The sequence below is a fragment of the Marmota marmota genome, unplaced genomic scaffold (assembly GCF_001458135.2).
Source record: "Marmota marmota marmota unplaced genomic scaffold, marMar, whole genome shotgun sequence".
Lineage (NCBI taxonomy): Eukaryota > Metazoa > Chordata > Mammalia > Rodentia > Sciuridae > Marmota > Marmota marmota.
The window spans coordinates 15,100,468-15,125,399 of record NW_026000026.1 but is presented as its reverse complement, the minus strand read 5'-3'; the positions used below and the strand labels follow the sequence as shown (position 1 = coordinate 15,125,399).

Below are 24,932 nucleotides of genomic sequence, written 5' to 3'. Positions count from 1 at the left end.
CCAGCCTGTCTCTGCTGCACTTGGCCATTTACTATTCTGCCCAAGGCTCACAGGTGAGAACTGACAGGGCCAGCAGAGCACCGCATTCCACTCCTCTTCTGCTCAGAAGCCTGCTATGGCTCCCCAGTCCCTCCAAGAAAGACCCAGAGTCCTCACAGTGGACTGAGGTCCTACTGCAGGCTCCTGATCTTGCCTGGGTCAGGACAAAGTCAGGGGAAGCCTATGGCCCCTAGTCAGCTACTGTTTTTAATTGAATAAAATAAAACACCTAAGATTTATAGAGTAGAAAGGAAACCAATCATATTGAAGTACAGCTATCGAAATATTTTTAAAACACATGTGTTATATAATGATATGTGTGTTTCTGATTAACCCATTATATAACACAGCCTAGTGGCAGGCCTGCTCGTGGCTGTCATGTTGAAGTCTCGATGAGTGTGCATGATATTTTGAGGTGACTGCAACAACTGTCAAGTGAGGTGACACCGCGGTACTTTATCGCCTACATCCCTAGAAGAAGGGCAGGCCCGCATCAGTTTCCATTACCGAAGTAAACATGTTAGTTTCTCATTGAAGGTTCACACAGTCCCTGAATTTACTCATGGCTCCTTGCTGAAAAGCCCCTCTGCTCGATCCTTCCTCCCTCCTCATCTCCCTGTCCCTGCTCCAACCATCCTGCCCTCATCCTCCTTGCTGACTTCCAAACACATCCACTTGATCTTGCCTCAGAGCCTTTGCACCGTCCATTCCCTCTGCCCGGACCTCCCTTTTCAGATCCCAGTGTGATCACCTTGTTCAACTTCTGCTCAAGAGTCGCATCCTCAGAGAGACCTGCCCTGCTGGACTACTCTACTTATGTATTGTGGGACTGGGGATTGGATCCAGGGGTGCTCTACCACTGAGCCCAGCCCTTTTTATTTTTTTATTTTGAGACAGGGTCTCTCTAGCTAAGTTACTCAGGCTGGCCTCAAACTTGTGATCCTCCTGCCTCCGCTCCCAAGTTGCCCCCTGTATGGACCTTCCTATTTAAAACTACAGCCCATCTCCCTGACATGCTTGCATCCCAATAGCTATTGCCTGTTCCTTAGTTTCATCATTTTAACTGCTTATCATCTGCCCCCATTAGAGCATCAGCACCTTAGAAGGGATCTTTGTTTCTTTCATTCATTTCAGAAACTCTAGCACTTGGAACAAGACCTGGCACATAGCAGGCCCTCAATGAACAACTGTTAAGAAGTGATGTATTTGTAAGCCATAAGTTGTTACCTAAAGAAAGTGTTTGATTCTGCAAACCTATAACTGCTTTAAAAAACAAAAAAATCTGTTAAATTTTTCTTTTGGTGGGAAAAGATATTTGAGATAAATAAACTAAGGCTCAGAGACTTGAGTGCCTTTTAGAAAGTCACACAGCAACTAAATGACTGGTTACACATGCCAAATCAGTGCACCACATAAATAGGGCCTGGCTGAGGAGGGACAGTGTCTGACCCCTCAATTGAAGCACCAGTGGGCAATGGTTGAAGTCTCATCACAGGGGTGGTGACCACCTACATCTGGTGGAGCCTCCAGGAGGCAGAGATGGCAGATGGCTTTGGTGGATTCGTGCCCTTCCCTTGGGCTTGGTTCCTTTCAGGTTCCCTCCCCCGCAGGCTGGCACCGGGTTCTGGCCTGCAGCTCGGCTGAAGGTGAACGTCTCCTTGGCCACCTGCCAGGGTGACCCTGAGGCGGCTCCAGGCAGGGTTATTGTGCCTCTAAAGATAGTCCCCTCCCCAGGCGGCAGCAGCCCCGATACCCTCACTGGAGCCGGGCAGAGCCTGGGGAGTCCCCAGGAGCAGGTGCCTGCGGGGATGGAAGGCCAGCTGCACCTGCAAGGGCCGGCTTCGGCTCCGTGTCCACCCAAAGGGAGGTCCCAGCCTGGCTGGGCGGCTGGGGCAGAGCCTGACTCCCAGGGGAAAAGGAGGGACAAGAAGAAAAGGGTGGACGGTGCCACCCCTGAGCTCCGGGTTTCTGCAGGGCACGGGCCATGCTTGTGCGCCAAGACCCAAGTCCGCACACGCTCTGGCTCCCGCGCACCAACACGCTCACCCAGTGCTTCAGTACACACTAAGTTGTGCGCTCAGCTATGCACACGCATCTGCTCACTCATGCACACCCCCTCACACTCATGCCCAGACCCAAACAGCTCTGGCCCCGGCCGCTGGCCGCTGCAGTTCTGGGACAGACCCGCAGTCCCCGCCCAGCGCCACCAGGGAGGTGGAGCCAGCCCCGCCTCCTGTTCGGTCAACTCCCCGCAGGGCTCCAGGGCGTTCTGTGAAGGAGTCCAGCCACTTTGTTTTACTGAAGAGAAAAAGGAGATTCAGAAATGGAGAGCGAGAGCTCTAAAGTCACACAGCATTAAGGTGCAGAGCCAGGACGACGAACAGGGTCCCTGCCTCCTGCCTGGGGACCTGCTTTGGCTATCAGAGCAGATGCATCTGTGGAGAGCGCCGGGCGTCCAGGGCCCGGTACCTCCCCTCCACACTCCGCCCAGTGGGAGGGGTGTTAGCCGAGAGGGCTGGGCAGGGGGTGCTCCAGGTTGCCAGCCAGGGTGCAGGGAGGTCGTGCAGGCGCATGCTTAGCACCCACAGGTTAACCTCCATGCTGGGACTCCACACACAGCACCCATTCCAGCCTCACACCAGCCTTGAAGGAATAGGTCACAGTCCTCATTTCACAAAAATCAGAGATCAGAAATGTTGCCTGACGTGTCCAGGGTCACATAGCAAATATGCTGCACAGCTGGGCTTCAAGTCCTGCCGGCCTCTAAAACCTTGTCTAAACCTGGGAGCTGAGATGTGGCACAGGGCTTGGGGCCTTGAACCCTCACACAGCTGTCTCAGGGAGTCGCTCTGGGACTTCACGCAGCAGGAGGCACACAGAAGTGACGACACTCGGCCATCCATCAAGGCTGGAGCAGGGATTTGACCCCACACCCTCCAAGGCCCTGTCCCTGCCACCATGCTGCCTCTGCTGGCACTGAGAGGGCAGCCAAGTGCACCCAGGCCTGGGACTTCCGGATGCTCAGCGAGAACCCGCCTTTGCTTCTCTCAGGGGTGCCCCCTTCTCCCCAGAACTGCAGTAGAATGTGGGAAGGAGACTGTGGGAGGGGATCCCTTGCCATCACCCTGCCAGGGGATCTGGGGCGAGTCCCTCCTTCTTTCTTAGTCTCCATCCACAGGTACAGACAACTGGACTAGGTGATCTCTAACCAGGCCTGATTGTTTCCAGCTCAGAAATACTGGGCTGGGGACTGGAGTCATGGCTCAGTGGTAGAGCGCTTGCCTGGCATGTGTGAGGCCTTGGGTTCGGTCCTCAGCACCGCATATAAATAAATAAATAAATAAATAAATAATCCATTTAAGAAAAATAAAAAGAAAAGAAATACTGGGCTGGGTCAGGAGCAGGCCCAGCCTCAAGGCTGTTGGCTTCTGCCAATTCAGGTGTTTGTCTGGAACACCCTAGAGACAAGGAAGGACTCAGGAGAGGGCAAGCCCAGGACTCCAGGAGGAATTCCTCAGAGGAAAGGGCACTCACTGGTCTGAGAGTCAGAAACCATTGTTGCTAGCTTTATGTCTGCTGTGTAACTTTGGGTATGTTGCTTGCCCTTTCTGGGCTTTAGTTTTCTCATCAAGGAAAATAGGGAAATATTCCCTGTTCTGTCTTCCCCTGGGAGGCTACTGTGAGCATCCAACCAGACAGCCAGATGGGAAGGCACTTGTTCGGAAGCAATAAAACCTCAACTCATGTTGGCAAATTATTTTTCACCTCACTTTGTTCCCAATTAATTTGAGAAATTTAGCTCTTGATTATGACAATGATTAGAATTTTGGTGAATCTCCTGGACAGATCTACCTCCAGAGACCAGAGTAAGTGTCAGATCACGATAGTGATAATCATGAATTGCCATCTGTGTGCCAGACCCACACTGGCAAAGTGTGCCAGGACTGGTGTTACCCCCATTCTGCAAATAGGGAAACTGAGGCTCAGAACACTTAAAAGAGTTTGCCCCCATGGCCCAGCTAGGAGTCCCATCCCGGTGTGTCCAGGTGTAAAACCCAGACCCTAGACAGAGGCAGCACCACCTCTCAACCCCAGGCAGGCCCATGTTCCCCCACTGCCCAATACATGCCCCTGAGACATTCCCCCCGCCCCTGTGCCCAAGACTGCGCTGAAAGCAACAGTGTCACCCTCCTGTGTGTGACCTCTGACCTCCCTCCCCGCACGCCCTGCCCCGCCTGGGCAGTGTCCCTCGTGTCCGCCTGCCTTCCCCGCTCTGACCCTGGCGCCTGCAGGTGCGACTGGTGATCGCTGAGAAGGGCCTGGCATGTGAGGAGTGGGACGTGAGCCTGCCGCAGAGCGAGCACAAGGAGCCCTGGTTCATGCGGCTCAACCTGGGCGAGGAGGTGCCTGTCATCATCCACCGTGACAACATCATCAGCGACTACGACCAGATCATCGACTACGTAGAGCGCACCTTCACGGGAGGTATGGCCACCGCTCTCCCCGGGGGCCACAGCCCCCTTTCCCAGGAATTCTGCAGTCACAGGCACAGACACGGGCCCTTAGGAGTCCCTCAGGTCCCCAAGACAGGGTCCAGATTTCCCAGGTCCCAGCCCCGGCCCAGACTCACAGGAACCCCATAGACACAAGCAGGGTCCTAACACCCCAGACCCTGCAGGACCCTATGTCCTCTCCCTCCCTTGGCCATCCCCAGGCTCAGGAGATCACTGCCCAGGCAGAGGCTCAGGCGGCCACTGAGAGGGGATCAGGGACCAGCAGGTGCTCTTCAAAAGGAATGAGGGGGTGAGGATCCATGGTAGAGGCCCGGGGTTCCACCCCCCCCCGCACAAAGAGAAAACACACACGCATGGATATTCAGTCACCGGCGAGTAATTTACACATATAATGTATGATTTTATATAGAAGGATACATACATGTGTATCTAATGAACTTGCCTGTGGTTAAAAATCAAGGAGACTGGAGCTTAAACATCCAGGTTTCCAGTCCCTTTTGAAATTAGGCAGCACAAGGCCGAGGCCGAGGTCCCTCCTGGCCACAGTCAGGCTGAGAGGAGCTGCCCAGCGGGGACAGCCTGGCAGAGCCCAGTGCAGAGAGGCCCCACTGGATCTCTGGATCCCGGGGTGGGCCAGCGGCAGAGCCCTGGAAGTGGGTGACCGGGCCTTCTGGGTGTGACGGTCCTTGTTCTAGGATGCTGGGGGGCTGGCGGCTGAGTCAGGATCAGCGCCTACCCCAGCCCGGCCATTGGTTGTGCCCCACAGAGCACGTGGTGGCCCTGATGCCCGAGGCGGGCAGCCCGCAGCACGCACGGGTGCTGCAATACCGGGAGCTGCTGGACGCGCTGCCCATGGACGCCTACACGCATGGCTGCATCCTGCACCCTGAGCTCACCACCGACTCCATGATCCCCAAGTACGCCACGGCAGAGATCCGCAGTGAGTGCCCGGCCTCGCGGGAACTGTTGCCCCAGCCTCGCGCACCCCTCCTTTGGACAGGAGTCCCTCTTGGGTACCTACTCCCCTCCCGGGTCTCTTCCTCCTGCCTCTGCTCTTCCTCTCACCTCTTCTGTCCCTGCTTCTCTCTCTGCCCCTGTCTCTCACTGGGGGTTCCTCCCAACGCCTTTCTTCTCTTCCCTCTTTCCGGCCCTCCATCTCTGGAAGCCCGCCCTCCCGCCTTCCCAGGAAGAGGCTGCCTGTCCTGCAGAGGTTTTTGTTACTGGTGGGGAGCTGCAAGCCTCCCCCAGAAATCCCAGCCACAGACTGTCATTGGTGGCCAAGGGCCCTGAGAGAACTCAGGGTCATGGTTGCCCAGGAAGGATGCCCAGATGTGGCAGGCCCCAGTGGGGTCTCTGGTTGGGGGTGGGACCACAGCATCGTTGGCCCTTTGCCAGCTGCCTATAGACTTCGGTCCAGGCTCCTGCAGACACCTTGGGGTCCCATAGTCAAGAGAGACAGGAAGAGCCCTAGTGGATCATAGGTGTTTGGTAAATGGTCACTTCCTCCGTCTCTCACATCCTCTTCTGTCCCACTGATGTTCAAAGGCAGGGAGGGGCATCAGTCCTGTCCCTGCCGCAGTCTGGCTGGGCACACAATCACGAGCCACCACACAGCTTGTAGATTCAAACAGCAACTCTTTATTCCCGAACTCACACCAGCCGTCTACAATCACGTTCTGGGGAAATCCACGTTCTCTGCCCAAATTCACCTCCACTGGGCTTCTGTCTCCCAAAATATACTGTCTGAATCCCGTGAGAACTCAAGGGGAACTCAGGCAGCAGGATACGCCCTATTCCCAGCAGGAATAATCTTAAACCTGGAACGCCCTAAACCCGATTATCCTAAACAGGGAACACCCTAATTCCGGATCCGCCCTGGTCCTTGAGCAAGGTCATCTAACTGCAATGTCACTGCAAAATGTCCTATTTCCACGAGTCCTTCCACTAAGCAACATGGGGTACGCTGGCAAGGAAATTGTCATACCTACTTGGCTAATGGCTCCCAGCATGTCCCTCCAGAATTCCCTTGAACAAGACTCAGAATTTATCCATGTGGCCTTCCCTGTTCAGTCGACAACATTAGGAGACCAGGAGGGAGCTGGGAACAGACAGGGTTAGACACAACTTCTGCCGTCCCAGGGTCTCAGTTCCATGGAGCAAAGACAAAGATCAAGCATTTACAGTGCAAGACTAAGAAAACGGGCACTCTCTGGAGGGCACTGACCAAGCACAGAAAGCTCACGCCTTGGAGACTGGCCCATGGGCACGCCTGGACATGTGTCCCAAGAAGTACAAAGATAGTCACCACAGCATCGTTGGTCATAGTGGGAAACACAGCTGGAAATAACCCTCTGCCATGGGTTGGGGACTGTGCAAATAAGTAATGGCACTACCATATAATGGCATAGCATGCCAATGTTTAAAATATGACAGATGTGTTCTCAAAGATATATCAGTGAGCAGGGAAGAAAGAAGGAGGGAAATCACCCAAAATGCTGTACTTAAAAGGGAGTTAAGTGGATGCACAGGGGCTTGGGTGCCCAGTGTTACCGCTGTTGGCCAGTGACGAGTCCTTGCTTCCCCAATGTTGAAGAATAATACCAGAAAAGCACGCTGAGGCAAGGTCAGAGTAGAAATTAGAAGTTTATTAAAGGACAGCAGAAAAGACTTCTCCCGGAGGAAGAAGGGGACCCAAGAGGTGGAGTCCGTGGCAGTGTGGTTGTTTCACCTTTTTATAGTTTTGGTGATGGAATGTAAGGGGGAAGGGTTGGGACACAGGTAATCTGGGCAGGAAGGACTTCATTAACACTTCTCTGGGATGGGCTATCTTCAAATCTGCTGGGGCTGTTCCCTGGGTTCCATTAACATTTCTTTGGGGTGGACTTTGGCCTAGGGCCTTTCTGGGACTTCATTAACATTCCATGAGTTGTCCTGCGTTTCATTGTCAGCATGGCCTCCATTTTAGATTTTACTCGATATGATATTAGACCCAATTTACCTAACTACACTGACTACCTAACTTTAAATCTGGCTTCACCAGGGTATTTCTTTTTCTTTCTTCTTCTTCTTCTTTTTTTTTTTTTTTTACTTTTTAGTTGTACACAATACATTTATTTATTTATTTATCTTTTCATGGTACTGAGGATCAAACCCAGGGCCCCACACATGTTAGGTGAGCACTCTACCACTGAGCCACAACCCCAGACCCTGCATGGGGTGTTTCTGGAAGATGCCCATGAAGCTGCCGATCATGCCAGCCCCAAAGGTTTGGTGGGGTCTAGTACACTCAAGGTGACTGAACTGCATCACCAGGGACAGGAACACTGGGGCACTCAGTGAAAGAGGGAGCAAGCAGGAGGTGGAGAAGGTGGGTCCCGCAGCTCTTAGAGAGCAGGGAAGGCCTGGGTGCTGTGGGAGAGGGGCAGGGAGGCCTAGAGGACAATAAGGCCTGGGTTTGGGAGTTCCGCCTGTTTCTGGCATCTCCTGCTATTCCACCAGGCACTGTCTCCTCCTCAGTGAGGCTTCCTGGGGGCCCTCTAGGCCCCACAGCATTGTGCCATTCTTCATTACAGATGGATTGTGCCATATCACAAGGACTTGGTGTCTTTCTCACCCACTGGCCTGAGCCTAGGGCAGGGTGGTGTCTCATGGCCCCGTGACACAGCCTGTAGTGACCCTAAGTCTTGGCTGCTGCCATTGTCATCCCCCCACCAGTGTTCAGATGGACTGATTCCCAGTCATGGGGGAAGGACGGGAGGCCCTGGGGGGTCAGGATAGGACCCTTCCTGTTCTCTTCTCAGGACATTTAGCCAACGCCACCACGGACCTCATGAAACTGGACCACGAAGAGGAGCCCCAGCTCTCGGAGCCCTACCTGTCTAAGCAGAAGAAGCTCATGGTGAGTGCCCCCAGCCCACCTGCGCTCCCCACCGTCTGTCCATGGGAGGGACAACTGGAGAAGGCGGTTCTGAGATGATCACTGGCTGCTGATTTGAAAAGGAAATCCTTGCTTGCTTTGCCAACTCTGTGTCCTCTGCCACTTACTGGCTGCTTGACCTTGGACAAGCCACCGCCACCCCAGGGCCTGTTCCTTACACCTGAGGCTCTGTCTCCAAAAGCAGAGCATTGAACACAGGTTCTTGGGTAAGAAGTTCTGAGGGGAGCCCTGTGGGGATGGCAGAGAAAGGGAAGAAGAAGGGCCCACGCCTCGCCTGGCCCCCTGGGAAGCTCTGAAGCACCAGAGGCACCACACAGCCAGTCCACCTTGTTACCAGGGCCAGCCTTTAATGCCCCCATATCAGTTGGCCCTTGGCTACAGACTACCTGGTGGGGTGTAGGGTTGGGGACAACCTCCCATGTGTTTCTGGTCAAGGCAGCTCCTCAATGATTGACAGCCATTCTCTGGAGAAAGGACACCTGTTTGCCACTAGCAGCCAACCCTCCCAGGGGCTGGAGGTCTGAGTGTCCAGCCCCGTGGCCAGGATTTGGGCAAGATGGCCACGCTCACTGGACCGTCAAGCACCAGATGAGGAAGGCTGGGTTTGCGAAGGGGTTTAGGTGAAGCCCCTCCCGCCCCTGCGCATCCTGACGCCATCGAGGCCAACTCAGCCTCCGGCTCCTGCCTGTCCTGCCACAGGCCAAGATCCTGGAGCATGACGACGTGAGCTACCTGAAGAAGATCCTCGGGGAGCTGGCCATGGTGCTCGACCAGATCGAGGCTGAGCTGGAGAAGAGGAAGCTGGAGAACGAGGGTGGGTGCCGGCCCCGGGGCGGCAGGGGCTGCAGGCCCCCTTCTACCACCCCTTCCTGCCCCTGCCCCTGCCCCTGCCCAGGGTCTTTCTCCCCCAAGATCTCAGAAGACCTCCCAGATGGTGGGGATCATGGGCTCTGGAGTTGGGTAGACCCAGGTTCAAATCTAGCTTGGTCACTTACTGGCTGAGTGACTGCGGGCAAGGTACTCACCTCCCTGGACCTCAGCTTCCACATATGGAGTGGGGATAACAGGAGGACCTGCCCCAGAGACACTGGGACGCTGCTTGAGACCACCCGCACAGAGAGCGTTGATCAGGGCGTAGCACACAGTTGAATAGAGGCTGGTGACGCGCCTGTGGTGGCCATCAGCCTCCACACCACCTCACCTGGCCCTGCACAGGAGAGCTCAGTGGTTCCTTCCCACTGCAGCCAGACCTCCAGGCTCTGACCTTGACACCACCTGCTCTTGAACAGCTTCCTTCCCAGCCCCACACCCTTGCTCCTGCAGCCCAGCCTAGAGTACCCTCTCCCTGCCACTCAGCTCCATTAGCCCGTGACACTGACTTCAGCCCTTCTCTCAGTCTCACTGTGGACCCTTCTGCCTTGCCCTTTTTTTGGAGGCCTGTTAGTCTTGTGTCCTCAACAGTACAAATGTCTGGGCCATGTGTGGCCTGTCTGTGTGCACAGGAGGCTGCAGAACAGTGTCAGAGACAGGCAGATTTGAGTTAGAGTTCCAGCTTTGCTCTGTGGCCTGGGACAAGTTGCTTTCTTGCCTGGATCTTCAGTTTCCTCATCTGTAAAATGGGATGGTAATAACACAACTTAAAACCTTAACCTCATCTTGTTGGACTCTGGGGAACATTAAAAGCACTCAGCACTGTTCCTGGTGCATATAGCTGAATAGACGTACAGCTAAAGGCGAGCTTCTTCTCTGGATGAGAAAACTGAGGCTCAGAGAGATGAAGTAACTTGCTCAAGGTCACACAGCTCATAAGTGTTAGGGTAAGAACAGGTTCCCTCTCAAAGAGTTCAGTGTTCTTTGCAGCACCTCATAACTAATGGCTGAAGACACACAGAGACCTAAAGTCCTGAGCAGGGACATCATCATACACACTGAGGCTGCTGCCTCAGATTTTCCTGGAAAAAAGCATGGGCTGGCTGGGTAAACAATGACACACACCTCGAGAAGGAATTTTCCAGTTTCCACTGGAGAGGGTGCTCGAGGGGGGGATTACAGAAGAGCTTTCAGGGGCCAAAATACATGGTGAGTCCAAAGCTGGCCTTTGGGGTTGGACAATCTCAGCTCTGTGGTTCTCTGGCTGGGTGACCTTGAATCACATGGTACCTAGGTATTAGTTTGTTAGGGCTGCTGAAACAAAACACCACAGACCTGGTCACTTAAAAAGTGGAAACCTTCTTCCTCCCTGTCTTGGAGGCTGGACGTCCAAGGTCAAGGTGTCCGTAGGGCAGGTTCCTTCTAAGCCCCTCCTGGTTGAACATGTGTCTTCCCACTGTGTCCTCAAAGCTTGTTCCTCTGCTGAGCAGCCCTGGTGCCTCTGCAGGCTCAGACTTGGCCTTATGAGGAGGGTATTAGGGCCCACACTAATGTCCTCACTTGGACTCACTCACCTCTTTAGAGCCCTGTCTCCAAACGCAGTCACATTCTGTGACACTGGGAGTTAAGAACGTGTGAAGTTAGGAAGGGACAGAATTCAGCCAGGACAATGTGCGTATTTATCAGCACTCTCTGTCTGTGAACACTGTTCATGGAGTTCAACTCGCTCAATCCCCATGACAGCCCTGGGAGGTAGAGACTATTCTCATTTAATAGATGAAGAAACTAAGGCACAGAGACATTCAACAGCTCCCCTGAGTTCACACAGAGAAGTGTGGAGTACGGATTCAGACTCTGGCCCCAGGTTCTTAGGCACTAGCTCTGGTGCCTCTTCTGAGATGAGAACTCTCATTTCATGAGTTGTGAGGATTTATGAGAAAATGCATGTACAGGTAGCACCGCCGGGCCTGGCACACAGGACGGGAGTTTCAACAAATGTTAGCTGCTGTTGTGATCAAGGGGGGCTCAGGGTCTGACCTTGACTGGGGCCAGAGTGGGTGGCTCTGGAAGAGAATGTTCCTCGAGGGATTCCCAGATGGGGACCCTGCTGCCTGCCTGTCTTTTGGTCAGGAGGTCTTTTGAGAGGTGGAGGTGTTGCATTGCCCTTGGGTGAGATGGCTGAGCTGTTCAGAGTGGAGAGGTGTGGATGGTCCTTGCGCCCCTTGGGGCTGAGGGGCAGCAGAGGCCCAGAGAAGTGGCTGTGGGTTTTAAAGCTCTGACTGGCTGTGTCCTCATGGCCCCTGCCACTCATTCCTCAACCAGAGCACCACTGCCTGCCCTGGGGGACACTCAGGTGGGTCCACTTCTCTCCTGGTGGGCTGAGCCCAGAGTCGGGAGGTATTATAGTGTCACAGTTATGACCCCTAGCATAGAGCCAGATGACATCAGTGCAGATTCCCAATCAGCCATCTCCTTGCTCTGTGACTTGTGGAATTCACTGCTCCTCCGAGATCATCTGCAAAATCAGAGTAATAACGGAAAGTAACTCACAGCAGGTTTAAGAAGACTTGTGAAGGTAGTAAGCTCTGAGCACTTCAGACAGTGCCAGACTCAAGGCAAAATGTTCTAGAAAGAGCAGTTTTAAAAATCATTCTTACCATTTTTCTGGAAAGGTTTTTCGTTTGTTCATTTATTTGTTTGCTGTTGCTGGGGTTGGAGCCCAGGGCCCGAGCATGCTAGGCAAGTGCTCTACCACTGAGCCCCAGCCCCGGCCCCACCTTCATTTTTTCCATTTATTTATTCAAATATTTACTGAGCATCTCATATGTGCCAGATCCTGGGGATCAAATTGGAAGCAAAAACAAACACCACTTTTGCTCTCATGGAGTTTATGATCCAGGAGAGAAAAAGGTGTTAGTCAAACAATCCCACGAGGAAACACAGAGTTACAAAGAGTGATGTGTGAAGATGGACGAGGGCAGGGGCTCTCGGGGGAGGAGGCTCACCTAGCATGCTTGAGACCTGGTTCAAACCCCAGAACCACACACACACAAAGGAAAACCAAAATGGGCAGGGCTGGGTGCAGGTCCGTGAGGAGCCCTTTCCTGGCATGCCTGAGGCTCTGAGTTCGATCCCCAGCACCACCAGAAAAAAAAAAAAGTAAAATGGGTAGGACAAGTTTGATAACGTGAGACCTGATAGAGGAGAAGAAACCTGGGGGAGAAGGAGGCAACTGTGTGGTACATCGTGCGGTGAGTGATATGAGTGAGGCCAGAGACAGCTGCAGAGGACAGGGGGTGATCATCACTTCAGGGCAAGTTGACATTTAAGAGGTTATTTTACACTGAGTGCAATGGGGAAGTTCCTGGAGGGTTTTGAGAAAGGGTTGTATCCGTTAGCCTTACTGCATAACAAACAATGCCAAATCTGAGTGTCTCGAACAAAGAACCTTTCATATGTTCATCATGACTTGTGGCTTAGCAGCATGGGCTGGGCCCAGCTAGGAGGCTTGTCCCTGTCCCACACAGGGATGGCTGGCTTCATGCCTGCAATTGTGATCAGCCAGCAGCCACCACCCTCACCGGCGTGTCCACTGTTGGCAGTGTCAGCGGGGCCAGTGGAGGTAACTGGACCACTTGCTGCTCCTCATCCAGCAGGCTAGCCCAGACCCGGTCATGCGGTGGCAGTCACAGGGTTGCCAAGAGCAACTTGAGAGCAAAGCATCTCCGCTTGGGTCACCATTATTCAAATCCCAAGGACTCAAGCAAGTGGCACTTCAAAGTCCAGATGAAAGGGGAGGATCTCTATCAGGTTGGCCTCCTGGGGCTCAGAGCAACTTGGAGAAGGAGAAGAGGATCTAGAAAGGCCAACTAGAGATACATGGCTTCGGATAAGTGCAGAGGACCGCAGAGGGACTGGCCTGGGAGTGGAGGACAGGGCCTGCCAGGTCAGCATGGGTAGGGAGCAGGAGGCAGAGGCTGGAGCTGCTGGAGCCAAGCCCGTGTGCCTGGTGGGAGTGGGGGCGAGGCCTTTCAGATCTGAAGGCTGCTCTCTTCTGAATGAAGCTTGAGATGAAGTCGTCAGCTGAGAGAGACCTGGGGAAAGTCCTGAGGGGTGAGGAGAGAAGGAGAGGACAGCAATGGTGTCCCAGGGAGTGGGAACAAGGCCACCCGAGAAGTGCAGCAGGACCTTCTGGGCTTCGCAGCCCTGAGAGGAACGTGACTCTCCAGCTCCGCTGTGGATTGTCTGCAGCAGGAGCGACTGGCAGGCTCAGGAGCGCCAGCTGGGGGTTGACTGGGTCTGGGGCTTTATGAAAGGGATGCAGGACGGCAGGGGAGAAGAGAGGAGAAATGAAGGGGCCCTCCAGAGACATCAGACGGCAGCCAAGGGGCACCTGTGGTCACTCAGGGTACTTTGCCTCCAAACAGATGCAGGAGGGGTAGCAGTTCTCAGAGCAGGTCTGCAGGCAAGCCACCCGAGGGCGTGGGTGTGCACTGTCCTTCACGAGATGCACCATGTGGACACAAAGCCCACGTGTGCAGATACCCACATGCAAATACAAGCAGGGGCTGCGTGGATCTGTGCAGGCAGACACAGGGTACACGCAGACAGATCCACACAGACCAAAGCACAGTGTGCACCTACTGACGGGGCCGAGTGTACATGTGGAGATGCATGTATGTCCCAGCTCATGATCGACACCCATCAACACATGGTGTTGATGTTCATCTGCATGTGGAAAAGAGCAGCATGATGTAAAGTAGCCTGGGTTTGACTCCAGGCTCTGCTCTACCATATACCAGCTGTGCAACTTTGACCAAGTTACTTGACCTCTTCATGTCTCAGTTTCCTCATCTGTAGAATGGAGATAATAATCACATCTACTTGCTAGGGTTGTCGCAAGAACTGAGGGAACTACACCACGCTCCTTGGGGCATCTCCCACCCACAGGCCCCTCTTCCCAGCCTACTTGCTGGGTTCTCCTTGTGGCCCAGTATCTGGGCTCCATCCAGGTCTATTCTCAAGTCTGTGTATGCTCACTCCCTTGCTATGTGCCCACCTCTCTTGCCTGCTTCATCACACTGGCCAGACCTTGTCCCCTATTCAGCACCTGCCCTGGGCCTACACTGGCCCTAAACATGGCTGGGGAAACCTGAAGACTCGCTGGAGCTGGTGGGCAGCAGCCTTAGGGACCTTACCCCTGCCCCGCCTCCCGCTACTGCAATCTCCAGAGGGCTTCTGTGACCATCTCCTTAGCCCTCCACCCTCCACTGTCCCCCATCCTCACTCCCTGATGACCCCTTTCTTCCTACATCCCCGAGAAAATCAAAGCATTAGGAAGCGATTCTCACAGCCAGGTCCCATGACTACCTGTAGGCAGGAGTGTCCATCAATAGGACAAACCCTATTTGTCCTATTGTGACCGGAGATAGGAGGTTCCTTGGACCCATACCAATGTGCTAAGAGGCGTCTTTGTCAATCACACGAACATCTCTAGAATTGGGACTTTTCTTGTGATTGATTATTTGCTTTTTCTTTGGAGTGGGCGTCTCAGTCCCCATGGTTACTTAGATTTGGTGACAGACGATAGCATGCTGTCCTCCTTAGCAAGATGCACCACAGTCCCTGAACTAGCCAAGACCAGCCCCTCCACAGGCCCCGGACCCCACTCCTGCTCCTCCACTCAAGAACCCCCGGCAGTGCCTCTCCCTCTTCCTGTGCCTCACCCCCCCCCCATGGCGTCACTCCATGAGCCTTTTACCCTCTCATCTTGCAGAAGTGCTCTTGACCCGCCTCACCTGACTGCCTGTCCTTTCCCTCAGAGCAAAACTGCTTAAGAGCCATCTTTGCTCCCTGTTTCTTATTCTCTCCTCCCCCCTCTTGAGCTCCTCCTACCCAGGCTGTCACTGTCAGCAGCCTGTCCCCCTGCCCTCGGCAAGGCCGCCATCCACTAAATGCATCGCAGTGCTCGGCCTCTTACTCGACACTTACATGGAATCTGAGCACAGCCGAGCACGTGCTCCTTGGGACACTTCCTTAACTCAGCCTCCAGACACCAGTGCCCTGATCATCTCCTCCCTCAGAGGCTGCTCCTTATCTGCCCTTTGCTGTTTTCTCCCTGTTGCTCCATATCTAAACCTTGGAGAGCCTGGGATTTGGTGTTTGAGCAAAGACCCGTGGTGGTGGAGGAATGAGCCTGGGAAAATGCAAAGGCCCTGAGGTGGAGTGTGCCTAGGAGGAGGACCTGCAGGGAGGCAGTGTGGCTGGTGAAGAGCACAGGGCAGGAAGTAGAATCTGAGGTCCGGAAGGTACCTGGGGCCAGATCCCACAGGGCCTTAGAGGGCTTGGAGGCCTTCAGCTTCTATTGTCACCATCATGGGACACTATTAGAAGGTTTTGAGTGGAGAGAAGTAGCCTAATCCAAGTTTTCACAGGATCCGTCTCGCTGCTGTGCTAATAGACTCCAGGGGCAAGGACCTCCTAAGGGACATTATGATGATTTGGTTATGAGATAAAAGTTGTTGGATCAGGATGGTAAAAGTGAACATCAGGTTTTAAATATATTTTGAAGATAAAGCTGATGGGAATTACTGACCCATTAGCTATGGGGGACCAGAGAAAGAATTCATGGTAGCACGAAGGCTTTTGGCCTGAGTCACCAGAAGCATGCAGTACTACTACCAAGGCGGGGGTGACTGCCATGGGTTTGTGGGTGACTGATAATCCACAATTCTCTTTTGGACACTTTGAGTTTGAAATGCAGAGTAAACCCCAACTGGAGCTGGGGGAGAGGTAGTTGGATGTGAAGTTCTAGAGTTTAAATACACAATTTGCACTTTGGAAGTTAATTTAAGCCTTGCCCTGTGTTGCACACCTGTGATCCTGGTTCTTTGGGAGGCTGAGGCAAGAGGATGCCAAGTTCAAGGCCAGCCTGGGCAACTTAGCAAGACCCTGTCTCAAAATAAAAAGGTCTGGGGGTGGATCCCAGTGGTAGAATACTTGTCCAGCTGCCAAGTCCCTGCCACACACACACACACACACACACACACACACGTATGTCAGTTGAGCCGGGCATGGTGGCTTCACACCTATAATCCCAGCAACTCAGGAGGCTGAAGCAGTAGGATTGAGGCCAGGCGCAGAATAAAAAGGACTAGGGATGTAGCTCAGTGGTGAATCACCTCTGGATACAATCCCCAGGACCAGAGAGAGAAGAAATAGAAAAACATGTCAGAAGCTGTACAGGCGTGGACGGCCCCTGGGAGACACCCGGGCAGGCAGACACAGGCTGGGCTGAGGAGGGAAGTGAGTGCTCCGTCCCCTCTCCTCCTCCAGGGCAGAAGTGTGAGCTGTGGCTCTGTGGCTGTGCCTTCACCCTTGCGGACGTGCTCCTGGGGGCCACCCTGCACCGCCTCAAGTTCCTGGGACTGTCTAAGAAGTACTGGGAGGACGGCAGCCGGCCCAACCTGCGGTCCTTCTTTGAGCGCGTCCAGAGACGCTTTGCCTTCCGGAAAGTCCTGGGCGACGTCCACACCACCCTGCTTTCAGCAGTCATCCCCAACGCGTTCCGGCTGGTCAAGCGGAAGCCCCCGTCGTTCTTTGGGGCGTCCTTCCTCATGGGCTCCCTGGGCGGGATGGGCTACTTCGCCTACTGGTACCTCAAGAAAAAATACATCTAGAGCCGGCGGGGCTCGCCCGACTGTTGGTGTCTGTGCTGTGTGATTCCCAATGACCTCAGAAACCCACTGTCCCTCCAACACTGGACAGCACTTCCACCCCTCGTTCTGAGTAGTTCTGTTGTCGGTGTGAAAACCTTCCATAGTTGTAGAAGTAGCCGTTGCCAATGCTGTGACCTGAGGCCATGGCTCTGCTAGAGAGAGAGAGAGAGAGAGAAACGAAACAGAATGCCTTTTCTTTCGATTCAAGGTCTCAACATGGAACTGTGGGGACTGGTTAGGGTCTGAGGTGAGTCCCCGGCCTTGCCATCCAACAGGGCCCAGGTTCTGGGAGGTGCCGGGGGCTCCGAGAACCTGACCGCTCGCCTCCCTTCCCTCTTGCCAGGACAAAGCCAACACCAAGACACACCTCTGCCAACCAGCACCTGGGGCTGGCTGAGGCTGGAGAGCCAGAGACCCCGTGGAGGCCCCTGAAGATCAGAAGGGGCTTCATTCTTCTCCTGGACATGGACTAAGACAGCACTGGCCAAGGCAGTGGCACCCCAAAGCCTGACCATGGCTGGGACAGACACCATGAGCATCCCCCGGTCCTCCTCCTGAGTGTGTCCAGTCTGGCGTTCAGTAGCGATTCCCTCGGGCAGCAGCCATCAGCACTCCCTACCTTGAGTTGTTTTCCCATCCCGTGAGGTGGGACTTTCAGCAAAAGCCACGTTGGCCTTCTCTCAGAAGGTCAGTGCCAGCTCAAGTGCAGGGGTGGGTCCCTCTCCACCTCCTTTAATGCCACCTTTCCCACAATTCCAGGGGCTCCCCATGCTGCATGCAGGGGGGTCTCTGTCTCCACGCTGCCTCCTTGGTCGGGTCTCACTTTCCTGTGCCTTTTGCGTGTTGGGAAAGGGTCTGGGTGTCACTGCCGCTCATGCTTAGAAACCACTGAAAGCCCCCAATAAAGCATCCAGGAGGAGCAGTTGCTTTTCATTTCTAAACCTGTTTGTCCACCCAGCTCTCGTTTCCAAAGTCAGGCCAGAGGGCTGGAGGTGAGGTTGAGGTCCCCAATTGAGTTGAGGGCAGGTTCCAAATTGCCGGTCTGGGATGGAGAGACTTTCCAAAGCTCTGATCTTGAGGTAAACACTCCTTGCTTAGGCACAGCACTTCCCAGTTTAAGAGCCTGCTCACAAACATTTGCCTACATTAACCTTCAGCGGGCACCCAGGGCACATCCCCACACCAATTTCTAAGTGGAAAACGTATTAAAATGCCCAAAGAATTAAGCGGGGATAATAATTTGTGGAATATAGTTTTATATTGAAAGAAGATGGTAAGAATCTGCCCGTTTAAAAATAGCCAGATCTAAGACAGGTCAATGGTGGATCTTGGAGACCCTGGACACTCTGGTACTGTGTGTCCCACTGGGCTACCCAGACATGCAGAGCCTCCTCACTTGCAATGCAACCTCCACTCAAGAAGAACAGCAGCCTACTCTCCTAGCAGGATCCACTGCCCTTGTGAAATGGGGACACGCACACTCTCTCCAGGTCTAGAGATCACACTCGAGCCTCACTGAACTATAACTTACAGACCAAATTCAGCTGTCACTAGCATTCCCGTGACACAGTGTGCACATACAAGCAAAGAAAATCCTCACAACTGCCGCCCTTCTGAAACTGATCCCAAGGCCATTGTTGATATTTACAATTTCTCTTTTCTCCCCGGCTACTCTATGTTTGTTCTCTTTGCCTCAAACAGTGCTCTGCTGGTTGGTGAAGTCTGCCTGGTGAAATGACTCTAACTTTTGGTGGCCCTTGGGTTACTGTGGTCTAACCATCTTTTACCATTAGATGTGAAGGTTTTGTAGGGTACCTAGAACCCCATCTCCATACATAGCTTCCATGCTAGCATTTGTAGAGAAGCCCAGCATGCCTTGGTAATCAGGTGGAGCTCCACACCCTGGGAGGTGACACCTCTTTGCCTGGAGTTTCAATGTAGGAGGGGCTCCAAATGGCCAAGCAACGGAACCACTGATGTGTTCCCCAACAGAAACGTTCTGTCCTTGGTACTTATCATCTCTAAGTGGCCAAGACCCACAGTTTCAGGGATGGAAAGCACTATGTGTGACAGTGGAGTCACTACTCCCTCTTCTACCCTGGCCCTGCTGGCCCTGTGTTACTCAGCTGAGGAGAAACCAGGACCATGACAGGTTGAAGTGCAGTTTCTACCGCCCCCTGCAGGTCAATGCTCCAGCCCTGCAGCGTCTCCCAGCCGGCATTGGAACAGAGCCTTCAGTAGCCCATTTCAATGTTCTGTGAATCTGGCTGCTTCTGGGTACAAGAGTAAGGACATGACAAGACCAGAAGTTTCCATTGGTATGACCCCTTTGCTGCTCTTCCCTTGCTGTAACCTCGATTCTTTGGTCAAAGCAATGTCACATGGAATACCAAGACTGAGACCAGACATCCTATGTCCTTGTGTGTAGTGGTCAGAGACGGCAAATCCACATGGAGAGCCAGTGAGGACCAACTGCTGCTTCCTCTATAATGGAAATGGTTCCACGTAGATGAATGTGATGAATGGTTCCATATCATAACTCTGGGCAATCTGTGCACTCAACAGTGATATTGACTAAATAGGGTTTTTTTTTTGTGTGTGTGTATGTATGTGTGTGATGCTGGGGATCGAACCCAGGGCCTTGTGCATGTGAGGAAAGCACTCTACCAACTGAGCTATGTCTCTAGCCCCCTAAATAGGTTTTTTACGAGAGGAAGTCCGTGTTATACCATTTATAACCCATAACTCAGTGACCACGCCCGTTCTCATGAACCTATTGGACAAGCACAAGGGTATCTGGGGAAAGAGAATGACTAATAGCTACAAAACAAGGAATTTTTTCCCCTGGTATATTGACCCATGACCTCCTCTGCAGTGGCTACCTTTGGGGGAACATGCACGTAGGACACATTACCCTCCCATTCTATGCGCACACGCCTTCTCCCACAGACCTCCTTATTACCAATCCTGCAATCTTTTCTTTCCATGTTCCTGATCATCCAGCCAAACCCTCTATCCCATGCATATGTAGGTTCATATGTCGGACTTCTGTCTCCACTTGAAAAGTGGTCGACCACAGGTCGAACACAGGCTTGGACCTGTGTTCTTGGAAGCTATTTGCCTTCTGCAGTGTCTTCCAGGGCACCCTGCAGTGCTATAACCATCCACTTCCACCTGGCACCAGGCCCGAGTTTTTTCTTCCTCCATCAACTGACCACAGGGACTTCACCACAAGACCTTGGGTACTGATTGAGGAAGAGGCAGCAATGTGGCAGAACAGATGGCATTGTGCTATCACTTTCACTTGGTAAAATGCTGCTGTACATGCATGTCTTGGCTTGACAGGTCAGATGACACCCAAATCGTGACTGAGTGCTCAGCCAGGTTGCATAGCACTTGGTGTCTCGTGGGCAGGAGTTCAGTCTCTACAGGGCCCAGAAGGAAGCCAGATGCTATTTCTTAAAAGGACAATCAATTATCATTTGCAGAAGAGGAAATTGTGGGGTATGCTGAGATTTTCCGACTGGGACTTGCTGGAAGCTCAATGCCATGTGCCTGTTTCAGAGACAACTGAGGCACCATTCATTGGATGTGCTGGGTCACAGGCTCCATTGACAGAGTATCTTGCACCGCAGCCTGAATTGCATTGGGACCCATTCAAAACTGGCAGAATTCTGGGTTATTCAGCAAATAATTCAAAGAAACACGTGTGCATGGGCATGTGTTGCCTCTGGTTGGGCAGCCAATCAGTGAGGAAGAAGAGAAGAGATTTCAGGGACAGCTAGCAGCCTCTGACATAGGAGTAACTGAAAAAGAAGACTGCTGGAAAGGTTGGTGGGTGCAGAGGAAGCCCAGGCTGGCGGACAGCAAGACTGCCATCTGCTGGTTCCACATATGGGGAAACCAGGATCCTGCATGAGATGGCGGGTGGTTGAGTCAGGACCCCACTGCCACAGAGCTAGAACCAGGAGTCCTTTCCCTGGTCTCATTCTGTCTCTGAGAATATCATGGAGGAAATCTAGGGTGTCGACAGGTATTTACTCTAAATTCATGGGCTGCTGGGCCATGGGGGATGCAGAGGTGACAGCAGGTGGCTATTGGAGTTCTCTAGTCAGGAAGATGGGCAACAGCACTCCGGACTATGGCAACAGGGGCTCCTGAGTTTACACTGTTAGCTGGGCGAGGTGGGGCACACCTGTAGTCCCAGCCACTTGGAGGCTGAAGGGGGAGGATCACTTGAACCCAGGAGCTGGAGACCAGCTTGGGCAACATAGTGAGACCCCATCCTCCCAAAAGAGAAAAAAATAAAAGAAAGGCTTCTCTGACATTCCCTGAAGAATTCCTGCTGGGAGGACAGTAAGGGCTGCTGAAGGTCATAGTTTCTTCTGTTTGTTGGTTTCTTATTGCCAAAGTTACAGACTTGATGACCCAGGTCACTCCAGCATATCCCCAAAGTCCTATCTGGCTCTTCTCTAGCAACCTGGGCCCACACTGCCTAAGGGCCTCAGTTTTCTCATCTCTGAAATGGAGCTGGTGACACTAACAGCTGCCATTCATTAAGTACTAGGAAATATGCATAATTTCAAACCCTAAGAAGCATGGATAATTGTTTTTCATTGATGAAATGAAGACTCAGAATTCAAGAACTCATGGTTCTAGTAGTAGATTATACTATGGGTCTTCCCAACAGCATTGCATAGCCACAGCCTTTGACATGAAACTTCAGCCCCTCTCACTGTGGGTGGAGTTTATTCCCTGCCCCATCAAGCCTGGTTTTTCCGGGTGACCTTCTTGTGTTAGTGGAATATTGGTGAAAGGATATAACTTAACCACTGAGCCACATCCTCAGCCCTTTTTATTGTTTGTTTTGAGACAGGGTCTTGCTAAGTTGCTTAAGGCCTCCCTAAATAGCTAAAGCTGGCTTTGAACTTGCGATCCTCCTGCCTCAGCCTCCTGAGTCACTGGGATTACAGGCATGCACCACCATATCCAGTGGGCAGAGGTTTTAAATGTGCTATGTGGCTCAGCTTGGACATGGGTACCAGCAACCATCAAAAGGGGAGCATGCCCCTAAGTAGTTGCTGCCCTTTTTTCTGGATGCCAGAACGAAACTAGCAAAACAGGACTGAGCCTATCTTGTGGCTTACAGCCAGGCAGAGCCGCCCCCCAAGCTGCAGCAGAGCTCAACAGCTGAGGGCAGCCCATAGTAGCAGAGTTGACCTGCATTTGCTGTAAGTCAGTAAGTCTGTTGGGAGATGTGTTATTACCAAGCAGTATTAGAGCAGTAGCTGACTAATATACTGGCAGAACTGGGCTATGAAGTCAGATAGCCAAAGTCCCAGCTATTTTCTCTTGGTCTGTATTGGAGGGAACCACAGGTGAGGTGATACATTAAAATGTCAAGCATCAGACTAAAAATAATCAAGAACAAACACCAGTTGTTAATCTTATTCATGTTGCATTAGATTGATGACATGGAGAAATTTCAGGGTTATTGAGGAAATTTAGTTGTTAGAGGGTCTGCCCCTGAGAGAGAGAGTCATTAAGCAAAGATAAATCTCTTCGATACTAAGCAGGTCTCATGGGTGTCTGATATCTCAAAGCTTATTTTCCCATCTGTGATTGCATTAGGCCAAACAGTGACTAGTGAGACAGAAAGTATTCTCATTTTGTAGTTGAGTAACAAATCAGAGAGGCTAACTGCTTTGCCCAGGGTCACGCGCTGAGGAATTGAACGCAGGCTTCTTGGTTTCCAGTCCAGGTCAGTTCAGGAGAGCTGGTTTATGCCCCCGCCGCTCACCCTGCATCAGTCCCCAGCAGCAAGAGGTGCCTGGCAGATGAAGTACGCTCAGGAAGTGCAGGCGGAAGCCAGGGCAGGTGCAAGGGGTGCCAGTGGGAACACGCAGCTGTCTCGGGCAGGCCCCAAATGACTTTGTTCCAGAAATTAAGATCTAATCATGGAGGTTCCCACACTCCCCCACCCACTTACCTCCTAAGCACTCGGCGACCTCAGAAGCTCAGACACTGGGTGGCACACCTGGCAGAGAAGGCAGCGGGTGGCAGGGCTCTGTGATAAGGCTCCCCGCCCAGGGCCCCGGAGGAAGCATCCTGGGGCCAGCGGTGGGCAGCCCGTAGTTCCCTGGGTGGACAGCACCTCAGACAGCACCGGGACCTACTTCACCTTGGCCAGAAGGACGCCACCAGTTCAAGGCTCTTTCTTTCAGCTGTCCTGGAAAATGGCTCCCTCCCTCTCCAGTAACTTCGTTAACCTGGAAACCAGAAGGCAGAGTCTGAGGTGCTCCGGGGCCACGCCGGAGCACAGGGACACAGCCTTACCTGTTCAACAGCACCTCTGTGAACTGAAAACGCGCTCGTGGTGGGTTTTCTTTCTCCTGGTAAAGTAAGTTATGCTACTGGTGACACACTAGGACCTACCACACCCTGGACGACCCTCGTGTTGTCCTCCCACACAAGGTCCTGTTCTAAGCACCTCACAAGCTTTAATCCCCACAACACTTCAATGTAGGTACCATCCCTCATTTTACAGATGAAGAAACTGAGACCCAGAGAGGTTAGGTGCTTGCTCAAGGGTGCACAGCCAGTGTGGATGTTAGGGTTAGGATTGGAAACCAGGCAGCCTGTTAACCTCCTTGGTCCTTTTACTTTCCTAAATGCTTTATGTAATTGTCTCTGTCTGAGCTGTGAAAATGTCAGGGTCCATTGGGGAAACACTGCTTCTGATGCTCTGCACACTGTCTGATGTGGCGATTTCATTGTCTGAATGTGGTTGAACTGCAACCCATGGAGGCAGGTCGGAGTCTGAGTTAATGCTGCACTCCCCCCCTCGCCTAACACAGAAACTAGAACACTGGGTGCTCCCCAACTACTGGGTGACTGATGAGTGAGGAGAGGCACCGTGAACCCCACCTTACACGCCCGAAGCAGGGGCTCAGAGCCGACCTGGTTGAGGACACACAGCTGCGAGTTATAGTCAGCACGAGCCCAGATCTTCCGCTCCAGACTCAGGCTAGCTAGGACGTCACTCATTCTTGGTAGCAACTGCATTATGTGACTCACAGAGTTACTATAATTTATGTAACTGATATAATTTATGTAACTGTCATTTGGGTTTTGACAAGTTTTCACTCTTGCAGCAACTATAATAAAAATCTTTCTGTACACATTTCTGTAGTGCAAACCCCTACACTGAGGTTGTTGGGTCTGTGCGTTTTCAGTTTGGTTTCCACCAGGTCACCGTCTAAACAGGAGGTACCAGGCTTCCACCCGCATCCCCTGCAGCGGGAGGGCACTGTTCTCTGTGCTGGGTGTTCAACTGTAAAACTCCCCAGGTGCTGTCAGAACTGTCAGAGGTTGCGGGGACAATTCCTAATGATGTCTAAACCATAGGGGTTTCTCTTAACTACCATCTCGATAGTGATCAAAAATGTTTTGATTTTGGAGAGTTTTTAAATGACCTCTGCAGCTCATCCCTTTGGGAATTAGGTTTGGTTCCCCAAGTGCAGTAAGCCCATATGAACCCATGTGACCAGGCCCGAACTACCCTAGGGTGTCGTACAGAGGAGGAGGAGCAGAGTGGTGACACACTGCACCCAGAAGTGTGCTCTCTTGTCACTCACCAGGAAAGGAGCTGCCCCCTCAGCCCTGAGGGGGCAGCTTCTTTCCTGTTGTTTCCTAAAATAAAAGCCATAATCAGCTTTGAAAGAACTATTTATCACGCAGAACAGAGAAACAGAGGGACAGGGTAGAAGGGTTGATGAGACAGCCCAGACCACCCAGAGCTCATCACGTGAGGAAACTGAGTCCCAGAGATACTGAGTGATTAGTTCAAGGTCA

At 52.7% G+C, this 24,932-nt stretch overlaps 1 protein-coding gene across 2 annotated transcripts in view; it reads left to right on the top strand.

The window, feature by feature from the left end:
• The window catches only part of Gdap1l1 (ganglioside induced differentiation associated protein 1 like 1), a 29,134-nt gene extending 4,852 nt beyond the window's left edge, over positions 1 to 24,282 (top strand). Inside the window, exons 2-7 of one of the 2 annotated variants that reach the window (XR_007350432.1) lie at positions 4,332 to 4,524; positions 5,320 to 5,493; positions 8,354 to 8,451; positions 9,190 to 9,304; positions 16,696 to 17,765; positions 19,262 to 24,282. Coding sequence is in view for 1 of the 2 variants with exons in the window: in XM_015480390.2 (XP_015335876.1) it covers positions 4,419 to 4,524; positions 5,320 to 5,493; positions 8,354 to 8,451; positions 9,190 to 9,304; positions 16,696 to 17,039 (837 nt within the window). In the remaining variant the exon portion in view is untranslated. Of the gene's footprint in view, positions 1 to 4,331; positions 4,525 to 5,319; positions 5,494 to 8,353; positions 8,452 to 9,189; positions 9,305 to 16,695; positions 17,766 to 19,261 lie in introns of those variants that run through there. The other variant, XM_015480390.2, reaches the window with a different exon arrangement.
• Positions 24,283 to 24,932: the final 650 nt, after the last annotated feature.